The sequence below is a fragment of the Pseudopodoces humilis genome, chromosome 3, assembly GCF_049639895.1.
Source record: "Pseudopodoces humilis isolate 2021_Gansu_Grassland_sample_001 chromosome 3, ASM4963989v1, whole genome shotgun sequence".
In the NCBI taxonomy this organism is placed as follows: Eukaryota; Metazoa; Chordata; class Aves; order Passeriformes; family Paridae; genus Pseudopodoces; species Pseudopodoces humilis.
In genome coordinates this window covers 81796882-81821020 of record NC_142202.1, presented here as the reverse complement: position 1 = coordinate 81821020, position 24139 = coordinate 81796882, and the positions used below count along the sequence as shown (strand labels likewise).

At 41.2% G+C, this 24139-nt stretch overlaps 1 protein-coding gene across 1 annotated transcript in view; it reads left to right on the top strand.

The window, feature by feature from the left end:
- Positions 1-7978, top strand: part of SH3BGRL2 (SH3 domain binding glutamate rich protein like 2) — a 37605-nt gene extending 29627 nt beyond the window's left edge. Inside the window, exons 3-4 of the mRNA XM_005518593.3 lie at positions 2583-2663; positions 3735-7978. Coding sequence (XP_005518650.2) covers positions 2583-2663; positions 3735-3749 — 96 coding nt within the window. The 3' untranslated portion in view covers positions 3750-7978. The remainder of the gene's footprint in view (positions 1-2582; positions 2664-3734) is intronic.
- The last annotated feature ends 16161 nt before the right edge of the window (positions 7979-24139 follow it).

Genomic DNA, 24139 nt, shown 5'->3' with positions numbered 1-24139 from the left:
CTTGCCAAAACCAGTGAATGAACCTCTGTGGGAGGCAGAATGTCCCACAGAACTTTTCCAAATGGAACCCATTGGGTCACCAGTGAGTTGGGCTCCTGCCTGGATATGAAATTCTCGTTTTCACTGAGCTTGTGCTGTTTTCCCTCTTCAGCCTCTGCATCTACTGCTGGTAGCAGTGTGATGTTTTTTATTGCAATAAGAATTTTTATGTCCTCACTCATGGATTTAGTGTCTTTACATGTGGCCCAAATCTGCACAGATTTCCTCCCCTTCTAATGGTAAGATCAAAGGCAGGGTGTTTTTGGAACATCTTTTATCTCGCCTGTGTTACAGGAAAAGCTGGGGATGCCCACTTTGAACTCCTACCACTTATGACACAGCCATTGCGTCATTGAGATCATACTTCACAATAATCTCTTAAGAAATTACTGTGCCAAAGTGATTTCTTAAAATTTTTATAGGACTGTTATGCTTTTTTGTAACATTTTTTGTTTCGCATTTGAATATTTTGAGATCATATGTTGTAATTGCAGACATCACTAGGAAAATTCTCCTATTTAAAATTTACTTCTACTTTATCTAAAAGCATTATGCTTTTTCTCCCCCACCACCCATGAAAGTAAGTTTCAATAGCATTTAAATACATTTTGCAATGCAGATATTTCAAAACATCAGGGAGATTGCTTCTGGTGGATAATCTCTTGTGGTTCTTAAATATTCAGGTCCTTTTAAAATGAATCAATCCCCACTGGGTTTTGTGTGCTTTCAAACACAGACTGACTCAGTTTAGCTTGCCGCTTAACCTTCACAATTTTTTCATTAAGTGAATCCAGGTTTGGTAATCAGTAAAAATGTGGAAAAAACATACCAAGTCAGGACTTGGTAATTCTGAAAGTAAAATGATAGCTAGTACTTGAAGAAAGCTTTTTATCATTAAGTATTAAATTACTTTACGGAGGTTAGGTTAAACAGATGTTCAAAAACAGATTTTGGTGGATTAACTGAGTGTCAGTCATTGTCTGAGCCAGGAGTGTGGCCCTTTTTCTTATGACATTATTTTCAGTCATTTTCCTGCTTTCTTTTCTTACCAGTTTATTAACAAATAGTGTAAAAACCATGGTCTTAGAATAGTGATACTTCTAGAGCTAACTGAACTACTGGGATTGAGAGACTCCAGGAGAACCCCAGAACTTGGAAATGGTGCTGAGAGATGATGAGTCACCCAAACAAACATAGAACCTTCTTTGGACAAACTGTTGAGACAAAGAAGTGTCTGGAGGTTAGTGAAGACTGCCTGTGGTGCTTAGGAGGGAGAGTATTCCTGGTGGGGACCCAAAAAGTATTCCTGGTGGGGACCCCTTGTCTGCCACAATGGCTGCATGCCCACAGGTTGTCTGCTGGTAGTTTACAGGGTTGTAATGGGCATCTTCAGTCAGTTTGGGTCAGCCCTGATGTTAAAGAAAGGGTCCTTCTTGCTGTGGGTTGTACTCATCCACTGCTGCCCTACCTTCAGCCCCAGAGACAGTGTGACTCGCTTGTTGATGAGCCCCGTGGAGCAAAGTAAGGTTATTTCTCAGGTAGATCACACACTGTCTTCCCGTGTGTTGCTTATATAGCCTTATCCCTCACGGGTTTTCATCTACTTTAGGAGAGTCAGAACAGACCTTTTTAAGGTTTAATAGTGTCCATGCAGCTTTTGAAGTCTCCTTCTTAGAGGTCAAGGGCTTAATCTGACATCCTTCTGCAGAGCTTCAGTATTACTTACTACTCCTCTAGGTATTCAATGATTATATTGTCCCTTTTTAATCCATGGCACTGTTGGGAATCCTTTCAGTAATCTTTCAGTTTACACCATGGCTTAGTTGATTTGCCTGTTTTACTTGGATTTGCTTTCTGGCAATTACTTGTAAATTTTTGTTAATTCCTAAGTTAGCATATGCCATGTTTTAAGAAGAAAACAACAAAAAGTCATCTTAAGAGGGTTTACTCTTTCTACTTCTGTCAGCTAATATATCTGAGGCCTGAGGACCATTATATGCTCCTGCTGGCTTCTTGGTGCCTTTCACAGGTGCTTTTAGTATAGGGGGTTAGGCTGAGGAGCTGCCCTTGTGCAGCTATGGTTGTGTTTTTGGGAGGGCTGAGGCTGTTTAAATAATTATGCAACTGCAAAGTATCCGAGTTCACACTGATATAGCAGTGTATCATTATTGAAATGCTGGTAAAGCATCTTCATCCTAGCACACCATAAAGGTTTTAGGAGAAATTCTGCACTTAAATACCTTTAAAATATACCTACAACAGAGTTTCTTTTGATGCAAGTACATGCTTATACTTTTCTGTCAGAGTAGTGGGAGATGTTGAAGTTAGAGAATTTATGTGTTTTTCTTCACCACTGTAGGTTGTAGTTTGTGATATCATTTCTGTTTAGGTTTTAGGTTTGGGTAGGAGAATAGGGGTAAGTATCAATATTTTTATGAGCATTATTACATGTCACTTTTTAGTCTAATACAAGGTGTGGTAATATCAATCAGGAAAATAGGAATACAAACGTTGACTCATCTTTTGCTCTTTTAATTCTCTAGGATTATGATGGCTTTTTCGAATCAAAGGAGAGCAACACTGTATTTTCCTTTCTTGGACTGAAACCTACTTTGGCATCAAAGGTTAGTGGAGTATTGCAGACTTTTTATGGAATTATTGAGATGTTGAGATTGAATTTTCTTTGATCCCTGTGTGGGATGGAACTCTGTGTTTGTATGCATCCTTGCTGTGATCCATACCTTGTCCATATCACCTTAATGCTAATGAAGTAATTGAGATAGGTGTAAGGAAAAGTAAAGCATTTTAAATGAAAACAAGCATATACATGGGAGTAATTTGGGACAGCAGGTAAATTAAGTTTAAAGATTGCAACTGGCTTAATTATAAGAGGAGACAGAACTGGGATCTTAATCACTGGACTTTCTGAAGCCTGGCATAATGGCTCAGCATTTATTCATTAGGCATTAACAATTTTTTTAATGCTGAAATGTTGGAGCACTCAGAACTTAATTTAACTTTTTTGAATTAATTTTTAGCAAACACATATCTATAGGTCAAAACACAAAGCCAGGTAGCATCTTTCTGTTGAAGGCAGTATAACAGGAAATTTTATTGCCATATGGAAGTCTGGACACTTGTTCAAACACAGTCTGTGGTGCACCATTTGGCAGTAGATCAGACACAGAGGGGAGGATTTTTCTTTCCTTGGATACTGTATATCTATATTTGGTACTAGTACTGTTTCAGGCCTGGGTGGTAGCTCTTGGGTGTCTATAGAGTTCTTCTTCTGTCAGGAATTCATTTATTTCTGGACCCCTTGAGGGACAGGAGTAGGAAGGAACCTCAGCAGAGAACCACAGAAGCAGGTTATTTTGGCAGCCTGCCTCACCTTGTAGATTGGATAACTTGTCCTAGGAAAAAGATTGTGTCAGAACACTATCTGAAATAGCAGCTTCTGTGCAGCTCTGTTCCTAGAAAATATTGTGTTGGAGGCCTGGAGGGGTGTCTCAATAAACTTACTGCTTCAGTCTGGTGGTACTTCAGAGAGATGCATCCTCAGCTCCTAAGTGGTCTGGGGTTAGTGTCGCCTTATATGCAAAGGTCACAGGTATGGGAGATAAGGATGTATTAATAACATTAATAATATGTTAATAATAATTAATAATACTCTTTATTTTTTCTCTTTTCAATAGGAGTCAGAACCGTAGAAAGCTCGTGTGAAGTATCAACAACCACATTCCTGAATGAGTGACTTTATTCTTCAGCACATAACAGCTTCCCCACTGGATCACTGTGATAGAGCAAACATGCCATTAGTAGTAGTCTGCTTGCCATGAGATGGTGCTCTCTGATAATGTGGAGCTAATAACACACATATGAAATAGGATTAGGGCTGGGCTACTCATCTTCCATTGTAAAAATGCTCACTGTTGATGTTTCACTTTTGTCTTTGGATTTTGCAAGTGGCCCTGATATTCTAGCAGGCATGTATGTTTGAGAATAAGGATTGGAAGTGTAGGGCTTGTCATATTCCTTACCTTTTTTAATTCTTCCCACTACTGTAGTTCAAATTAGCTCATGATGATAGTTGAAGTGCTGGTGGTTATTAGGATGCTTGTGCTGGCTATGATCCAGAAGGTAAAAAGCATCAATCTTGAGATCTCAGTCTAAGCCAATAACTGCCATATTTTTGCTCTACATTTATTTATTGTGATGTTTATTCTAGATCATTGTTGTTTTAAGAGACATGGGCTGCTAATCTTGTTAATGAAGACTCAATTTGTCTAATGATGCACATTGCAACTGACTGTTTAAAACAAATTGCTACCACGAAGGAGGTGCCAAAGTGAAATATTTTGACGTGTTTCCAAATGCAGGTGAAATGTTCAGTAAAGCACTTGGTGGCAATACTGGGGAATTCAGAAGAGCTAAAGGGAGTCTCATAGCTAATGATAATATGAAGTTATGTCTTAACTGAGAAAGTCTTAACACCCAAGGTTGGAGCTCTATAGTTGGACTGTCTTAAAATGAAATTTTGCCAAAACTTCAGTTTACCTTCAGTAACACACAGCTCCACCACAAATCACATGAGGGTCAGGGGGATACTTTGAGAGCAAGGTTTCAGTCCCATGGTTAAACACTCCACCATGGTCCAAGATCATGCTTAACTTGCCTAGCTGCTGTCCTGGTTATATCCCCAGATGTGGTCATGTGGAGGTGCCTCAAAGGCAGTGAGAAAGCTGTGTGTGTGCTTTGCCAAATGAGGCCAGTGAGGTTGTTCAGCTGAGGAACAGGAGCCAAGTAAAGGAAGTGGAGATTATTCCAGTGGGACTGCATTGATGCACATAGCAGAACTTAGGCCCATGACTTGCCAGTGACCATTACAAAATGCATTCTAGACAGAAGTAAAATTGCATCACACATTTTGAATCAAATCCAGATACATAAATAACAGCTATGCTGTAATGTAGCTTTTACTCAAGTGATTTCATACTGGCAAGGTAGTGCCATCAGAGTGGACATCCTTATGTATTTGGGCAAATGAAAGACAGCCACTGTGTAGAAAAGCTGCTTTGCAATTACTCAGACTGTGTGGTTTGAAGGAAGCCAGACTTGTAAAAAGTGTCAGAAAGCAATACTATCACAACAAAACCCCACTGTGAAGCAGATCACATACTCTGTTAACATCACTAATCATAGCATACCAGACATGTCAGCTGGAAGGGACAACTGAAGGTTTTCTGGTCTGGCACTGTCAAAATCAGGCTGAAGAGCCACACTAGCTTGGATCAGATATGGGTTTGTCTAGCAGAGCATTAAGAATATCCAGAGCTGAAGATCTCATAACTCTCTAAGTAACCAGTGACATTGCTGCAGTGCTTTCCTAGTGAAAACTTTGAAATCTCTTCAAGTCCAGCTTTGGCTTCTAGGCTTTAATTTGAGGCTGCTGCCTTTGCAATGTTTTTTTTTGGCAGTCACAAGAAGAGATTGGCACCATTCCTTTCTAAATGGCCCTCAAAATAGTTGTAGGCTAACATTGGGTCACCTCTTAGCCTTCTTCTTACCAGACTGAACAAACCTGGCTGCTCAGCTGAGCTAAAGATCTAGATGGAACAAGAGCACACACAGATTTGAAGTCTGTGGTTGTATTCACTGGTCAAAATCTTTTCCAGAGCACCTTCTTTAGAGGAATCTTGAATGGGCATTGATGTATGTACATGCATTTTTAAGAATTATGTTGTCTCTGTCAAGGTACTGTGACATTCTTGTAACCAATCCCATATTTTCATGAGACTTGAACCTCGCTATAGGAAGGGAATATGACATGAGGTGGAGCTGTACATTGTTAACTTCACCACATTCAATATAACTATTCCTAAAAAGAAGTTAAATATTTAACTTTGTAAATGAATAGATATATGAATTTATGTAATTTTGCAGTTGATTACAGAGAAGCCATCCTGGATTTATCATGTACTTGATATGTTGTAAACTTTGAGAACTGCCTGAAGTCCCAGGTTTGATAAATTTACCTAAGTGTGTAAACATAGACACATGAGTAATCCTGGGTGTGAAACCCCAGGCTTACTGATGTGAAAGGAAAAAACACTCTGATTTCTCCAGGGGTGAAATTAATTTCACAAAGCTCCTTTTGAACTTTGATAATTGTAGAATAGAAGGCTCTCGTTTAGTGGAGAGTTAGTCTTGTTTCAGCTGTTAAGTAAACCTGGCTTATTTCAGAGCATGTGTGTGGGCATAGTCAGTTGTATGGAGGACAACACTAGCTCCAAAGATATCCTGCTTGCTTGCATGGATTGGCAGTGTAAGTCCCTTAGAATGTGTGCTTTTGAATTATAAGTAGCTAGTTTAAAAAAAAAAAAAAAAAGTATATATGTTTGGATGTGAATTTTGACTGTTGTACAACAGCCTTATTTTTGTAATTAAAGCAAGTAGACTTCTAGTTTGTTACACAAGATGATCTGGAATTTTTTAAATCAGTTTTGTAGTAATGATATGTAGCTATCAGGTAACTGAAAAGGTCTGGGGAAACTAGAGACATTTATTGAAAGAGATAGGAAATTCTTAATTCTGTTTAAAATTTTGGTGTATAAAACTATGCTTAAGAACCAAATGATCCCAGTTTCTAGCTAATACTTATAACTACCCCACTTTTTGAAATGGAGAGCAGTGTGAGTAAAACTTAATCTTTGTACCTAGCTAAAGTTGCTGTGTGGGCTGACGTGCACGCGCACATTCACTGTATCAGTGGCTTTGATAGAGGTGTTTTTGTTTGTGCCACACACTACTGGATAGTGCCTTGCCAGAAAGAGGACTGTTTCTGTGGGGTCTTCTTAGATGTGCTTAAACTTTGAACTGAGAAAGGCATAGTTTCTATATTGCTATTTTTTTAATAATACAGTACATTTATTTTGAGGCCTGAGTCAAAAGGCACATTCTTTGTAAGACTGAAACAGTTTTTGATGAGTCTTCTGAACTCTTGATTTTTCCTAGGTGACTTTGTTTTTTTAATTTTCTTTTCCTTTTTGTTGACTGTCTAGCATCAAACCTTCCAAGGGAAGTGAACCTGGAGTAAAGCCCATAAATTCATGTTTACACTTTCTTTAAAATAGTGTCTGATTTCAATGTTGAGCAGCCCAAGTGCTATCACTGAAATGAAGAGTAGCTGCCAAGCTCTCAGTGGATTTCTTGCTTGTCCCTCCCTGTCCTTTTTCACCCTCAGGCCATTTATTTGAGGTGTCTTATTCAGGCATTACCATGGTTCAGAAGTAGGACCCTGAAATGCCTTGTGGCCCTTCACAGGAGTGCAAGAGTGGGGTGATCACCAGGGAAATGCCAAATCTCATTGGTTTTCAGTAACTTCACTGATTTCACTACCCTTGGCACGAACAGTGGGAGGAGGATGGAGCCCTATATGTTCACCCTTCACAGGGAGCCCGAGTGGAAGACCCAGTGCAGAATGGCCCTCAGCTTGCTCTGGCACCCTGAGCAGAGGTTCTCACAGGGGCCCTTCACTGGCAGCGCCACGTGTGACACCACACACCACTGCTTTCCACAGGACTTCAGCTGCATCATGGCCTATGCTTCACCCTCCTGCTCCCTAAGGAATTTGGGAGGGAAAACAACATCTTCTTGAGAGCAGTCCTTCAGCCAGGGCAGATCCAGCTTACTCCCTTATCTTTATCTCTTCCTCATGTATGTTGTCCTGTCCTGTGTAGACCTACCTGTGTGCAAAGCTTCCACTCCCAGCCATCTGTAACATCCCTGTGGGGTCACAAACGCAGAGCTGGTGTTCCCCTTCATGGCATCAGTATTCTGTAACTCAGTAGGGGAGGGAGCATGTTGCATCCTAGGTTGTGTATGTGTTATGTATTAAACTGTGTTCATCTAATAAAGAACTGTAATTCACAAAAAGAAATTTGCACTGTGCTGTATGTGCTAAAATGAAAATATGAAATGAAAAAATAAGAGTTTATTCTTGCTGTGGCTTGCTTTGGTGGCAGCCTGGTGCTTTGGTTTGGGCAGCCTCTGCAGGTGGAAGCACTGCAGAACTTTTCACCTGGGATGGGTTCAAAGCCTGATTCTGTAAAATGTTAATTGGCTTTGAACCCCGGTAGCTGCATGGGAATTGCAATGTGTCCAGAATACCTGCAGGTTTGGGGTCTACCCAGCTAAATAACAGAGTGAGGGTGTAGAGGACTTCTAGCCCCAGATGCCAAACAAAAGCATGGCTGCTTTTCTGACTCCAAGAGGACCAGACCACCACTGCACCTAGGCATGAGGGATTTGTTTCACCAATGTGTGACTGAAGGAGTGAGGAGCAGATCAATGCTGGCATGGAGACAAACCTGCAGAAGGTGGCTAGGAGCTCGGGGCAAGGCCAGGCAAATAATATGTAGCTGTAGTGGGTGAGGTTTGCTGAAGATAACAGCTCAGGTTTGTCCCATTCTGCTTCTCCAGCTGCTGATGCCCCATTGCTGCTCTTCATTAAACACTTCCAGTTCACAGCTTCCCAATGGGAAAAGGGTAACTCTCAGATTTCATGTTTTCTGCATGCATTTCCAATATTGCCTCAGCCAGTTTTCCTTCTTTCCTGCCAATTTGTGTGTCAACTTCTCTTTCACAGGGCAAAGCACACACAGTGCTGGACATGGTGTGGGTGCTGCTGCTGTCTGCAGCACATAAGCACCAGTTCATCCTTCATTTGAAAAATTCACCTCATGGAGCCTGATGTTAAGGCTAACAGCCCTTCCCTTCTTTTTTCCTTAGATTCTCTGAATTTCACAGTTTTATCTGCCTAACGGAGGGAAGCAGGAAGAATGTGGATGTGAAGAGGTCAGCCTGTCAGGTGTGAGAATTAAGAAAGCCGAATCACTCTTGAACGTAAAATGAGCAGCACACTAATGTGTTCAGATACATAACCTTTGTCATTTAATTGTGGATTTTCTAATTAAAGCTGTATCTGGATGGGGCTCTGGCTTTTCTGCTTCAGTTTTCTTTGCCCACACACCCATATTGTTCTCTTTCAGCTATTGCCTAAGGTCTGTCTGCTGGGAATAGCCCTTGCAGAGTCCTTTGGTGATATCACCTGCCTGGAACAGTGGCACAGCCGTGTGCCATCTCCAAAAGACAGGAATGCTGCTTGCTGAGATGGCTGTGGTCCCACAAGCACTGCCTCTTACTGGTGCTGCAGTCTGGCCATCCTGCTGCTGCCCTACCACTCTGCACCTGGTGATGTCTGTTTAATGGCTTTCACTGCTGACCCCCAAGGAAATGATCTCCCTACTATGAGACTTCTATAATCACTGGCACTCTTGGTATAATATTCCTTCTGCACATTTTAATCTTTGGGTTTTCATAGCTACAAATCCTCTGTTTTTATTCCTGATTTTGAAGGATATGTCTTTTTTTCTTTTAGATGTATTCTGTGAGTGGCATAAATTTGAGTTTAAGCTATGAAAGGGCTTTTAGGTTGGAAGAGCTATACAGCATTGCTGTGAAATATGCTCTTTAGTCATTAAGGTAAATTGCTGTAGCATCAGTGCTGCTCCAGCTGGACTATGATACTTAAGCCCTAAGTGGCCATTTCATGTCCTTTGGAACATTCTTGCTCTGAGCAAAGTGTGAGTATCCATCAAACCCACTTATACCTACTGGAACCTATGGAGGAGATGGCATTTCAATGCAACAGATTTCATGGTCTGCATTAAATAATCAGCCTTGAGGACATTCTTGGGTTACAGAGACAAGTCCTCTGCTGTTTCTGTTGCCACAGAGCCTGTTTCATAAAACTACACAACTCCAGCTAAAAGCACAACATTGGGTCTGGGTTGATATTTTTTTCCTGCAGTTTTTTGGCTCTGCTCTGCTAGTTGGAAGGTTGTCTCAAAATCCTACTTCTCTTGCAGCAAAAAAGAAACTTTCTTTCAAATCCTGACTGAACTTTATTCGTGGCCAGCTTGTCTTCATTGTCCTGGTTGTTCTTTCATTTGCATATCTCCCTTGCAGGAATTACCTGTCATGAGTTGATTCCTTCTGCCTTAGCTATGCTTTTGTCAGGTAGAAGAACTGGCTGAGCCAGTGAAGAGTCCAGTTCTCCTGATGGCACCACTGAAATCCAGGGCAAATCCAAATCCCCAGGATGAGGAGATTCCAACTAGTCAATAACACAGAGTAGCTTCACGAAGCAAGTCCAGAATGAGCTCTTTAATTACTTCAGCTAGCAGAATTTGTAATTAAAGATGATCCTGATACTTGCTCTCAGTCTTGGCAGAAGTGTTGCTGTTAAACAGTTTCTCATTTTAGCCCTGATTGAGGTATTGCTCCAATTTAGCATATTTCCTGGCATATTGTGTGGGCAGATGAAAGAACTGTGCTTGCTAAATACATGAATTAAACATTCTCTTGACAGACTTTAACCTTCAGTTAATTCAAAGGTGTCAGAAAAATCGATAGCCAGGGATGCACTCCCTGAACTTATAATAGCTGCAGGATAATACAGATCTGGAAAAGACCATGGGTAGCCAGCCATCTTTTAAAACTTTAGTAATTTTATTTCAGTTTAATAGATAGACATATCTTTTAAAAAATGTTTGTAAATGTAGATTCCAATTCCCCACTAGTTAGAACAAGTAACATGACTATCCTTGGCAGACAGCAGCAACTCCTGCATAAGATCCTGTATGTGAGGGGCCTGAGATCTGTTATGGTCGTGGCTCTGTTTGTGGGCTGTGGTGAGCAAGACAAGGGCAATGGCCACTTTTCATGTACAGGCATGTACACAATCTGTCTCCTTTTCAGCAGCTGAATGCTGCCTGCTGTTTCTGCACAGGGCTCAGGCTGTCCCCCTTTCCCCTTCTCTTGCTGCTGCTTCTCATTCACCCCCAGCACAGTGCTGCTGCCTGGATTTCCTAATGTCAAAGCAAAATCACTGCATTTGTCCCAACAAAATCTCTCTTGTGGTGTTTGGTCCAACCTGCTTCCTGCATGTGTCTTTCAGCAGGCTCCTGCAACTGAATCCCTCCCCTTCTTGTTGTACCATCCTACCTAGACTTCCAACACATTTAACAAAGTAATTTCCAGTCTTTTCTCCTTGCTTTACACCTTTTTGTATCTTCAAATGCAATCTCTGTGCCATTGTGTCTTCTCTTTGCCACCACCCCCAGCTTCACATCAGTCTTCCTGCCTTGTGTCACCAGCTGAGAGGTTACAAAGATAAATGAGAAGTTTTGGGACATTTTATAAGGGGAAATGTAACAAACATACTGGTTATCTTCTTCCCAGAGTAATCAATTGCCATTGCAATGTACCACTCACCAGAAAACACCTCTCACTGGGACAGCCAAAAGCCCTCAGAGTAGATGCATTGAGATGGTGCTGTGGAGCTCATGCTTTCCAAACCCCAGTGGGACATATGCTCTTACATTTAATAATAATAATAATAATAATAATAATAATAATAATAATAATAATAATATAATTTAATGTAATAATTTAACAGAATAAGAATAAGAATAAGAATAAGAATAAGAAAGAATAAATAAGAATAAGAAAAAAAACACTGTTGCATATGTCCTAAAACCATGGAGAATGAAACATGAAATGGTGACTACTTCAGCTGCTTTTCCCGGCTAAAGACTGGGGAGAGTTTTGATCACTGTAACTTTACAGGACCTTCTTCACCATGAAGACCTGCTCAACATCCTCTCAGGGTTAGGATGACCTAATATTTATATTAAACTGTCTTCATGGATGGTAATAGTTGAAACTAGAAGAACATTCCAGGTTTTCTTAGCTTCCTCTATCCCGCCCAACTACATCACAGTATCTTAGGAAAATCTTCAACCAATCAGCAGCAGTCCTTATAAAAGATGCTCTTAGACACTTAGCACTACAGGGGATCAATAAAGGCAAGCTATGTAATTGTTGCACCTTTCTGAAGACATTTTTCACATCCTGGGGAATAAAAAGGTAGGTAGAGGGCTGAAAGAAAGGTGAAGTTAGGGAATGAGGTCTCTAGTGAATACGGTCTTCACTGTGCTTCAGTGTGCTGACTGAAGATCTTTACATTAGGGATGTTTAGGGAGATGTCACTCACTTTCCTTGTAGAATAAAGAGATGGAAAACAAGCCAATGCAATAATTACTTTTTGCATTTTTCTTGAAAGATAGATGCCACAAAGAGAGCGAGTACTTTGACTTTTTTAAATGTGCACTTTCAATCACCTCATTTTTCATCAAGAAAGGCTTTGATGGAAAACTGTTCTACCAGCAGATCCATTAATAACAAGCTCACTTCATATAAATTAGTACAGGAAGTTGTTGAATAGCCTTCTCTTTCTCCTGCACCCTCTTAGTTATCCATTGTTGGAAGGTCCTGCTGTAACACCGTCAGCACACCCTGGTGTGGTGCTCCCCATCTCAATCAGGGATCACCTGATCACCTCTAAGGAGAGCACATCTGCTTTGGGAAAGCACAGCCATGTTGTCATGGACATCCAGATGCTGCACCAGCACATAGTGACACCATGTTACCAAGGAGTGATAACCCATGGGAAAACTGGAAACAGGCGTTTTCAAAAAATGGAAGTCATGGCTTTGCATCTTTGCTTGCTTTGGAGGACGATTTCCTTTGGTGCTGCCCCAAAATGTCAGTCCTGTATCGGAGACAATCAAGCCAGGGAAAGGGCAGGAGGGAAGAGCCTGGTCCAGCCATGGCAGGGTGTGGAAGGAAGCAGGGAGCTGGTATGTGCTGTCTGTCACTGACATCTAGAGGACAGCACAGACAGTCTGTACATTGTGAAACATGAGGTAACAAAACCTCATGTATAGTGAGCCTTCCCTGGCCTGGCACCACTCACAGGCACAGAGATACTTGCAGCTGAAACTCGCTGGCTTTCCATACTCATGCCACCTTTAAGCATTCTACCCAGTTTGAACTCAGACGTGGCATCTTTTGTTGTCTGTGAGGCACCAGCCGTCTTCCGTGGGTGCCTTCTTCTTCCTCTTCCCATCAAACACAAAATGTGAGACTGACCAAACCAGCTTGCAGCAACAGAAGTTTCATCCTGGGGAACACGCTGGCAGAGCCATCACCTGCTATGGCTGTGAAGCCCATGGGCTTTACTCAGCCAGGTGAGGGAGGTCAGAGGCTGGCAGAACCCTCTGTCTCTAATGCCAGGGTCCACGGGCACCTGCTTGGCACCCTGTGCTGACTGCAGTGTCAGCAGGGGGCTATGGGGTGCTGCTGGGTGCTGCAGGGTACAAGCCCTACCACAAGGTGTGTTTCCTGCCCTACTGGACTCTGGCTGGGGCTGGATGGGGTCTGTCTGCTTGGAGGAGCACCCAGGAGCGTTGTGTGGTCCTGTTGTCATCCATTTGCATTATGAGCACTTTACGCCTGCCTATAAAGAACATCAAGCCTCTGTTAATGCAAGATAAGGCAGCTTTTAAAATTAAAGAAAATAAGTAGGAGTGCTCCTGATAAATTAGCTTTAATTTTAGAGACATATTTTCACAGTAGGCTCCTCTTCTTGGCACAGCTGAAGAGGAAGAAAATAAGAGTTATTACAGACAGACCACCTTCTCTGTGTCTTTCTGCCAACACCAAGGTGTTACAGATGTAGAAAACAACAGAAAAGGCTCAAACAGCAATTCCTACCATTTCCAAGAAGCATTAGAGGGATTATTTTTAACTGTTTGCTGCTCTTTGAGCTAGGCTCAAGTCTTTCGCCCCAGGAGGTGGTCAGTAATCACTTCAAGCCACAGAACTGCTTCTGCATGAACAAGGGCAGCATCAACAGTGATAAAGGAGTCATTATCCCACTTGTGAGGCCACACTTGAAGTGCTGTGTTCAGTTTTGGCTCCCACTAGGCAAAAAGAGAGGTGGACTGGCTGGAGAAGGTCCAGAGAAGGGCCACAAAGATATTTTAAGGACTAGAAAGACTCCACATGGGGAAAAGGGTTTGTTGAGAACCTTGAGAAGAGAAGGGAGACACTATTACTATGCTCCAGTATTTACAGGGTATTTATAAAGAAGATGGACACTCCTTTTTTATAAGGAATCACATGTAAAACACTAGGGGTAAGGAGTAAATGTTACTCCTGGGGAGTTTCTGACGAGAGAAATGAGTAAAATCTTTCGCAATGAGAACAATCAGCCACTGGAATAATCTCCCCAGGGTAATGGTGGACTGCCCAGCATTAGACTGTTTAAAGATTTGGCTGGACAGTGTTCTGGGCCATCTTGCCTAGACCATATTTTTGTCAAGAAAGGTTGAACCAGATTGTCCATGAGGTCCTTTCCAACCTGATATTCTATGGTTCTATGATTCTTCTCAAGGTAGCTGAGCATGCAGGCAGCAGCTCAGCACTCTGTTTAGACCACATCAAACTGGCACATAAAGGGTTAATTTCCCAGGCTCATGGATTACCCTACACCTTGTTTTTTCAGCTCCCCTGAACAGTCTGTCCTCATAAAGAAACTGAGAAGAATAGTAAAAGGATGAGTAAACTGTTTTTCACAAAACTAATAAAAGTTTTTAGAGGGATTTTAATTGAGTGCTGCATTTAATTAGCTTTTCCCATGCCTTCAGCTTTGCTCTCTGGATTTACAAGGCTGAGTTCAGTGAGGGCAGGTAAGGCAGTATGTGTAACCTGTGCCACTGCTTCCCAGCAGCTCTGCACATTGGCTCTAGTCAGCCACCCACATTGCTGCCTACTTTCCTGCTGGGGAGGCTCCTGCACGTTTGCTTTTGCAAGAATTGGATCCCAGTGGTTGACATGTGCAGGTACTTTTTTTATTTCATTAGTTTGATGAAAGATCTTCAGTAAAAATAAGGCAACAGTGAGCATGATGCTCATGCCTGTGGTGATAGAAATGGCATTTCTGCTTCTCCTGCACACCATGTCTGGAAAAGCAGACAAACACAACAAGAAGAAAGTAGGAAAACCTGCTCACCTGCAGTGAAAGCATGTTATGTGTGGAAAATAAATTGGGCAGTGGACACTTGATGATGCTTCTGTAGAACTGAATGACATGGGGACTGACTTCTTCACAAAGCTTTAAGACTGCAAAGTTGTTCCTGTTACGTTCAGGATCAAAACAGCCAAATATTTATTGTTTCATGTTATAAACCAGTCAGTAGCCACTACCCTTCAACCAAGGAAATTTCTTCAGTGGACAGAGAAAGGTTACGTTATTCCTCCTCCCTGTTCCCCCAAATGGTGGGGCTGTCATTTACTGTTTCAGCATAGACCCTAGTGAAGGAGATGTATGGATGAGGTAGAAACATCCCTATCTTAGCTGACATCACCCCCCTGGGACAGGAGCCACCTCTTTGGAGCACCCCTGCGTGAGAATGATGTCTTTGGGGGCTGTTTTGAGCCATCTGAGACAGCTGGTGTGGAGGACAGTGCCTCCATGGCCAAGGAAGCTGATTGAGGCAAGTCTGGGGGCTCAGCTCAGTGCCACACAGGGACACCCCAGCAATCAAGCCAGTTGCTAAAGGAAATCAATTTTAAAAGCAGATGGTTTAATTAGAGCACTAAGCTCCCTCGTTGTAATGCTATGTCTCCAGATAGTTTTACTGTTTTATTAACAAGTCTCTTGTACTTATTTCTTTCCTGTTACTTGACAGATGCTTTCATCAGGGTTATATAAAAGTCCTGTTTTCATCCCTACTTTGCCTAGAAATAGATTAAAGAAAAGCTGAAATACAGATTAATAATTATATGCAGAGTGACATACTAACCACATACATTTTTCAAGTAAAAAAATGCAATTTTAAGCCAATTGCCTTATTGCTCCACAGTATTACGTGCTGGCCTAGGAGAGGTTTCTCCAGGGAAGCAGCTGTTTTTGCTGAGGCTGACAGGATCTCTGTGCCGCTGGGGGAGAGGCAGAGTGAAATGCCTCTCCTTGCACAGGCACACAGAAATGGGAAAAACCCCTCAGAGAATTTCAGTGCTGCTACTGTCAAGTCAGAAAATTAGGCTGCAATTAGACAGGCCCCTGTGAATCTCTGTTGCTTCTCCTACACACATTAATGAGCAGCCAGAAGGAAATTTTGTGGAGAGATACAAGTTCACCAAAATTCTTGGAGTGAAGTTAGCCCTCCTCATTGCTGGGTTCAAAGATGCACTTGCAGGAAGCAGAAGTGTGTCATCAAAGGTGCTCCTGCATGCTTGCTTGGCTGTGTATGCAGAAGGACCAGCAGATGACAGGCACATCTTGAAAACAGCAGTGTGCTTTCTCACAACACAAAGCACCTGAAGCACAAGCTCTGTTAAAGCAAACCATGGTCAGAGCAGCCACAAGACATAAACAGCATTGTTCTCAATTGTTTAAATATTGGCTTCAGCCCTTCAATGGTGAGGAATTCATTGTGATCATAGCAACTCTAGAGATACCCTCACCTCATCTGTTGGTGTTACCACTGGATAAATGCATCATCATTCTGTGGACATTAATTGCAGTCCAAAAACTAAATTCATCCTTTAGCCTTTTATTCATCTTAGAAAACATACTAATTGTGGGATACAGCTTAGCTCAATTTAAGATTAATGGATGAATGTTTTTACATGAACATCAAAGTTCTCATTACCACAAATGGACATCTACAGAGGGCGACTTGAATGCAGGCATTTGCTATCTAATCCTGGACCCAAATCTGGTCTTCTGTGGAAAAGATAAGAGATCTTCATGTTTTATCCCATATCCATCTCCAATGCACCAGTGTCACAGCTCCCAGACCTCCAGGTACATGCCTGCTTCCTGCTTGCTCTACTACAATTGCCCAAAACTTTGCTGTAGTCACTGTGAGGTAACATTTTGGGGAACAAGGGAAATTAGAAAAAAGTCTGCTTAGAGTAATTTTAGAAGTTCCATCTTTTAGTGAAAAAAACTCATTTCAGCATGAAATGAAAGGCCAGTCAAAGAAATTTGGTCTTAAAAGAGCTTTGAAGGTCTCAGCTGTGCTTAAGATTTTCTCCAAACCTGTATGTTTGCATTACATTTTTTTTGACTGAAAATGTGCTTAGTGCTAATAAGGTACTAACCTGGTTTTCCTGATTTTACATATCAAAAAAAAGCAGAACATCCTTGAACTATTCTTCAGGAAGGGATAAGACAAGTCAGGGAATGGGACAATCTCAACATTCCCTAATAAATTGCTTTTCACAAACTGCATTAAATAAACAATAAGCACTATATGTTGCAGGCTCTGTGGTTTAACTAAAAGAGGCCATAACCCTCTGGAGTTTACAAGTGCTTGGTATGAGCTAAAACAGTTTGGCTGACATCTGCTCTTGCAGCAGATTTCCCATAACATCCAGCTATTCCAGTTTATTCACAATTAAATCACAACAGAAACATCTGCTTTAAAAGTGAAAGTAAATCTTCCAAAGCAGTTACAGCTGCATGGTCTTGATATCTTTTTTTTTAAGGCAATGGGACCATCTTCTTTTCCAAATGTCTTTTAATTAATCTCCTTCTTCCAGCTACCTTTATAAATACTACCATTGTCCATGGTTTGTTACCACAGTAGATAACTGAACTAGAAACAACACATAAGGACTTTTTAGATAAGATCACAGGGAATTCAGCCCTGGCAGCAAAGAAAGGAGCAGGAGTGGCACAGAGCTTAGCAGAAATGTCACTGACACGAGCAATGATAACCTTTAAAAAAGTTTCCTATGAAGTAGAGATCAGGAAAGAATATAATCAGATCTTTACTGATAACAAGCAAGAACATAATCAGGTCTTTATTGATACCAGATAATAAAAAATACCCTCTCACACAGAAAATGCTTACTTGGGCTTTTCTCATGCTCAACTGGCATTTCATCTAGTTTAGGTGTTGGGAAGGAAGATCAATCAATCGAGCCAGTGACTCTTTTCACACCGGCCAGCTGTCTTCATAAAATGTTTTATAAATTAAAGGAATAAAAATAAAGTCCTGTTCACCTGTGCTTTTCTAGTAAAACATCACCCCCTGTTTTTAATTGTTGCACTTCTATTTCAAAGGAAGATCAGATTTCTTCTGTGTTTTTCTTTACCTTTTTGTGACGTTATAATCAGGTGTCCTGACTGTAACACCCTATTTTTGTGTTCACAAAATTGCTTGTCTTGAATTTGCAGCCAGTGCCTGAGAGGGGAACTGACTGGCTGCAGGGATAAGAGAGGTCTCACAAAACTTGTATTCCTACTAAAATTATTACAATAAATGATTTATCACTTCTGAGCAAAATATCTGCCAATAGAAAATACTTTTCCCAGATACTTAGAAAGGAAAATTGCATTTTCCCCATCAGGTGTCAAGCAATGCAGCAAAATGCTTTGGTTTTCTTCCTCCTCTTTTTAGCCAAGCCCAGGGTTGGTCAATTCTCAGCAAAGCTGTATCACCCAGAAAATTTGTTTCCTCCCCAAAACAAAGCAAGCAGCGTGCACATCTGTTCAAGCACAAACATTGACAAAGATAAACCCACCTCCAGCAGTGATAGATCCAGGCAGACCTGAGCCCTAGACACATTTTGTGCAGCCAATAGGAGGTTGTATCTGTCCCTTGTTCTGCCCCTGCTGCGGTGCCCAGACTGGGTGTCCCTCCAGCACCAGGAGAGCCTTGTGGGATGCAGAGGATAAGGATGGTGTTGGGATGGTGCCTCTGCAGGAAGCAGGATGGTGTCCCAAGGACACATTCAGGCTAATGATTTCTGACTGGGAAAGGAAGGGAGATCAGGATGGGATGAACCCCAAAAAACAAAGTGAAAAAAACATTACAGGAGAAGCTTTATATGGGACAAGACAGTGCTTGAGCTTACTTGAAGCTGAATAGGGGAATGAAGATGTAGGCAAGACACCATGTCTCAGAAAGCATACAAGACAAGCCAGCTGAAACTATTATGAACCAGGTAATTCAAGGAGAATTCAAGATCTTTTGGGGAATTGAGCCTTGTAAGGGAAGCTGTGCTTAGGAAACCATATCATTAATGACTTTTAATGCTGAGATTGCACATGTAGTGGTGTTAGGCATTTGGAAATAAATGTAGCAAAACAGGGATAACCAGGTGGTTTGTTTGGAAGGAGACAGGGCGGAGAAAGGTAGGCAGGGGTGATGAAAAGAAGAGTAGAAATGTCGGGGGGGGAAAGAAGAAGAAGGCAGTAATAAACCATTCTGTGAACATCAGGAAGTGAGATATTCACTGGCAGGAGCATGGACACCTACAGGCGGTGCTGAAGCTGATGGACACATCTGAAGCCCACCAGGATGCTGAAGGAAACACCTTGGATGATCCACTGGACTCCCCATCAGCTGATGGGAACACCCATCAGTCCAAAGGATCTGTGTGGGAGGTTAGAGCAGGGTGGAATTGTACTACAATGACATATGGAGTGGGAGGGCACAGGGAGGAGTGGCAGAGCTGGAACACCTTGGAAATTACCCAGGTGTGATCTTTCGATCTGTAAGAATTTTCCATTACATTTGTCAGCCTCATGAACAGGTAGATAAAACTGCAGTCATCCAATGGGAAAAATCACAGTGTTATCACCCATCCTAAATATAAATATAAAAAATACTATATTGCCTACTCTAAAAATAAAATAAGTATTGAGTATTCATGAGACTTTGAACATTGGTTTTGTTTGTGAAAAAAATCTTTGCTTTCAATAGGTGTTTCTTAATACAGGGGCTGGTAAGGTGAAACATTTGTTGACAGGTACTTCGTTAGCTTGGCTTTTCCTCTTTACAATGAATGATGACAAAACATGTATGGATTTAGAAAGATGGATTTAGAAAGTGACAGAGTAGTGCTCATCATTTATGAGCTGGTTTATAAAAAAATAATGCAGGACTGCTCCCTACTAACCAGCTGTTCTGGCAGATAATAGTTCAGTGCCAAGCACTGTCAGATCAAGAATGGAACAGCCTCTGCAGCCTTGCACATCTTCGTGGGCCTGGGAGTGCAAAACACAGAAGGGCTCTCATTGGGTTAAGCACTCAGAAACTCTCCAAGTGCATCCATAATCTGCTTACTGGCTAAGCTGGTTGCGAAGCAAGTGGCTGAGATTCTGCTGACCTTGCCCAAGGGGTCATCTCAGTCCACACAAACTTCAGAGGGTCTCAGGCTGCAAAGGCAGCATGCTGGCTTGCTCAAAATTATTGTTACTGCATCAGAGTCGTGTGGTTGCCTTGTCTGCATGAGCATTTAGAAGAAATATGGGTGTGATAATTTGCTCTGATTTGGAGAGTTTAGTAAAATTGACAAAAGACAAAAAATGGTTACAGGAAAAGTCAAATGTCCATTTTCCAGCAGAACTAATAATACTAAATTCAGGTAAAGGCCAGGGATTTATTTTCCATGGTGCTCATTGAATGCCCTAAAGCACAAAGTTTCCTGTACATTATATTACATTTAAATTTAAAAAAAAACAAAATAAAAAAAAATCTATGAATGTAAATTCTAAGGGACTAACTGGGTAGAGTGGAGTAGAACTATGCCTCTATCTTGAAAATTCAGTGTGATATATGCATTTTTATACTTGTTCAAGTTATCTTTAAAAATATTCATTATACATTATACCTTTTGTTTCCTCAATTTAAATATTTATCTATACTTCAGATGAGGATTCTAATAGCGACCATTTACTTGGTGTAATATTAGGTCTTTCATAGTTCCTTTTCCCTTCAAGGAGGAAGCCACATCCAATTCCAGGTATTTCTAAGGTCTGGTTTTACTGGAAATGATCAAGGCAAAGAAGGTATTAAGAACACTGGCTTTTTTTCATCACCTTCTAGAGATGAAGGTGTGTCTGACCAGCTTGTAATTCTCTGAATCCTCCTTCTTACCCTTACTGCTTGAAGACAGGACTCACATTGATTTTCTTTTAGTCCTCAGGATCCTCTCCCAGTTGCCATGACCATCCAAAGATAAAGGATTGACCTTACAATGACACTGGCCAGTGCCCTCAGTGCTGATGGGTGCATCACCAGGTCCCATGGACTCGTATGTGCCCAGTTCCTTGAAATGATACCTAACTTGGTCTTCCTTGCTCTAGACTTTCCCACAGGCCCTGGGAATCTGGGGTTCCTGAAGCCTGGTTTTACCCATAAAGACCAAGGAAAGAAGGCAACAAGCTTGGTTTTTCCCATTTCCTCTGTCACCAGCTCTCCTGTACAATTCATCAGCAAACCCATATATCTCCTTCCTTTATTTTTCTGGCGATACATTTGAAGAAGCCCATCGCATTATGTCCCTCACTGGATTCAATTTCAGAGAGTTTTAACTGTCCACATCTCTTTCCAGCTGTGCTGTGACTTTTTCCCCTTGTTTTGAAGTGGTATTGTCCCTGCAAATAAAATAAAAAGTAAAATAAAACGAAACATTCTAGCATTTATATTTCTTACCATTTTCCGCAGGGAACACCCATTATTACAGAGTAATGAATTTCTCTTTTAGATCAGCAGAATGAGACTGTCAGCTGTGTCTGTGTTGCAGTGACCAGGCATGGATGACAACAACGCTTCTGTGTCTTGAAGGACCTTCTGAAGTTTTCTTCCACCTCATAGAGTTTCCTACAAGAAGCATTACTGTTCAGCTTGACAAATTTCCCCCACACAAATGCCTTTGGTAGAGACCACTTGTTCCCCTCCATGGCTTTTCCATCCCCAGGCACTGCAGTTGGTTGGCACTGCAGGAGTGCTGCTGTTCCTCATCTCCCCAGTCCTGTTTGCAGTTCCTCAGGGAACAATGGCAGAAAGCAGGTCAGAAAATGAACTGGAGAAAGATAGTAATGGAACAGAGTAATAGCTCCTGATTTGAGCAGGACTAACTGATCCAGCTTTACATGAAGCCAGTCTATTATGCAATTCTGATTTTGGATGTCAAACACTTCTTCAAAGAGTGCATAAGTTGCCACAAATCTAAGATGTTTTGAAGCATATTTTTTTTTATCCTATTTGGTTTTTCTGATGTGTCTCAGGTTTTCCTAAGAAAAAATAATGCTCTTGTGAAATGAAATCATACCCTATTTCTCATTTTACACTGAAATGAGAAACCAGTATGTGTGGGTAGTGGAGAACAAGGACAAATTTCCTTGTGTTGGGACTCAGGAATGTCTCCATTTGTTCAGTTACAAATGATTCACATTTGTACAAAAGCATATGGATTAGTTTTATTTATTAATTTATTTTGAACTGTCTCTAGAGGTTGTCACTGATATTACGGTTTCTAAGTCCTGCCATGATGAATGGGCCTTTGCTTGCAGGCACCTCACACTTCTGATTTATTTAGTGATATTCTTCTTAAATATCCATTGGAAAGACAGCTTTATACTTATGTGAGTCTGGTTCATTTGAATTCTAATAATAGCTTCATTTCAATAATTTGTTATTTCTAATCTAGAATTTAATGACCAAAACTACACACACACACACACACACATATATATATATATATATATATATATTTATACCTTATATAATTAATATTATTTACATAATATTATATATATATTATATACATTATTTATATGTTTGTGTTTTTACTTCTCTTCTAGATTCCACCAGGCTAATTTGTATTTTCACTGCTAGATTTGTATTTCTGGCATGATTTTCGTGTGTTGTACTTCTATGTTTCACTTTCCTGGCATCAAGGGGAAAAGCAACAGTAAAAAAAAAAAAAAAAATCAGATAGTTATAATCATACAATCATTTTGGTTGGAAAAGACCTATATGATCATCCAGTCCAACCATTTATCCAGCACTACCAAGTCCATCATTAAACCATGTCCTCAGCTGCCACAGATTTTAAATGCCTTCTGGGATGACAGTCCGTTCCGATGCTTGACAACCCTTTAAAATAGTTTTTCCCTAATATTTGACCTAAACCTCCACTGGCACATCTTGAATCCATTTCCTCTTGTCCTATTCTTTGTTACTTGGAGAAGAGACTGAGCCCAGCTGGCTACAACCTCCTTTCAGGTAAATTGTAGAGAGCAGTAAGGTCTCCCCTGTGCCTTCTTTTCTCCAGGCTAAACAACCCTCAGCTCCCTCAGCTTCTCCTCACAGGACTTGTGCTCCAGACCCTTCACCAGCTCTGCTGCCCTTCTCTGGACTTGCTCCAACCCCTCAGGGTCCTTCCTGAACTGAGGGGCCCAGAACTGGACACAGGGATTGAGGTGTGGTGTCACCAGTGCCAAGGGGAACAATCCCTGCCCTGGTCCTGCTGGCCACACCATTGCTGATACAGGCCAGGTGCCAGTGGCCTTCTCGGCCACCTGGGCACATTGGCCAGGAAAGGAGACAGCCCAGCAAGCAAGTCAAATTAAAAAGGCAATTAGATGGGAGGAACAAGGACAAATGAGGAAGAGTAATTCCCATTCTCTTTGTCAGTATCTTTTAGATATTTATTTGTATCCTCTTGCACTTATTTTCATTTTTGAGTAACTCACTGAGACCTGTGCTCTTGCTGGGTCACTCTTCTCTTCTTCTGAGATATGATTCCTTCAAAGTATTTTCCATTTTCCAAGTGCACTCATACTTTATAACTACAACTTCAAAATGTTAAATTCAGTTATCTTTACAGTCTTACCTTCCATTTCTTGTCAAATACCGCAAAAAGTCACTTCTCAGGCTGGACCTATGTCACTCTATTCTTCTAATCCATTTGGTATGATTTTCTGTTGACTGCCATGGCCAAAGCAGCATGAAAGTAAGCTGTGTGATTGAAAGGTATCTTTCAGAAAAGCTGGGGATACAACCTGCTCTCAGCATTTCACTGCCCCATTAGCATGTGTTATCTCTGCTGGAAAACAGATCACTTCGCCGGGTGTTCCTGTGAGGGTGTTTTTTGCTAAGTCACAAAGAAATGGCAATGCTGGAACCCAGTTTTCCTTGAAAGGCAACAACCACCTTCTAAAGTATCTTATTTCTGTGGTAGTTAGAAAAAAGGGAAAGTTTACTCCATAGTGCCTATTTCAATACTTATTTTTATTCCAGATACTGTTACTTCAGCTTATTTTCCAGAAATCAGCTATAAAATGAGGCAATTCTGAATTTTATTTCACTGTGAATTTAGATGC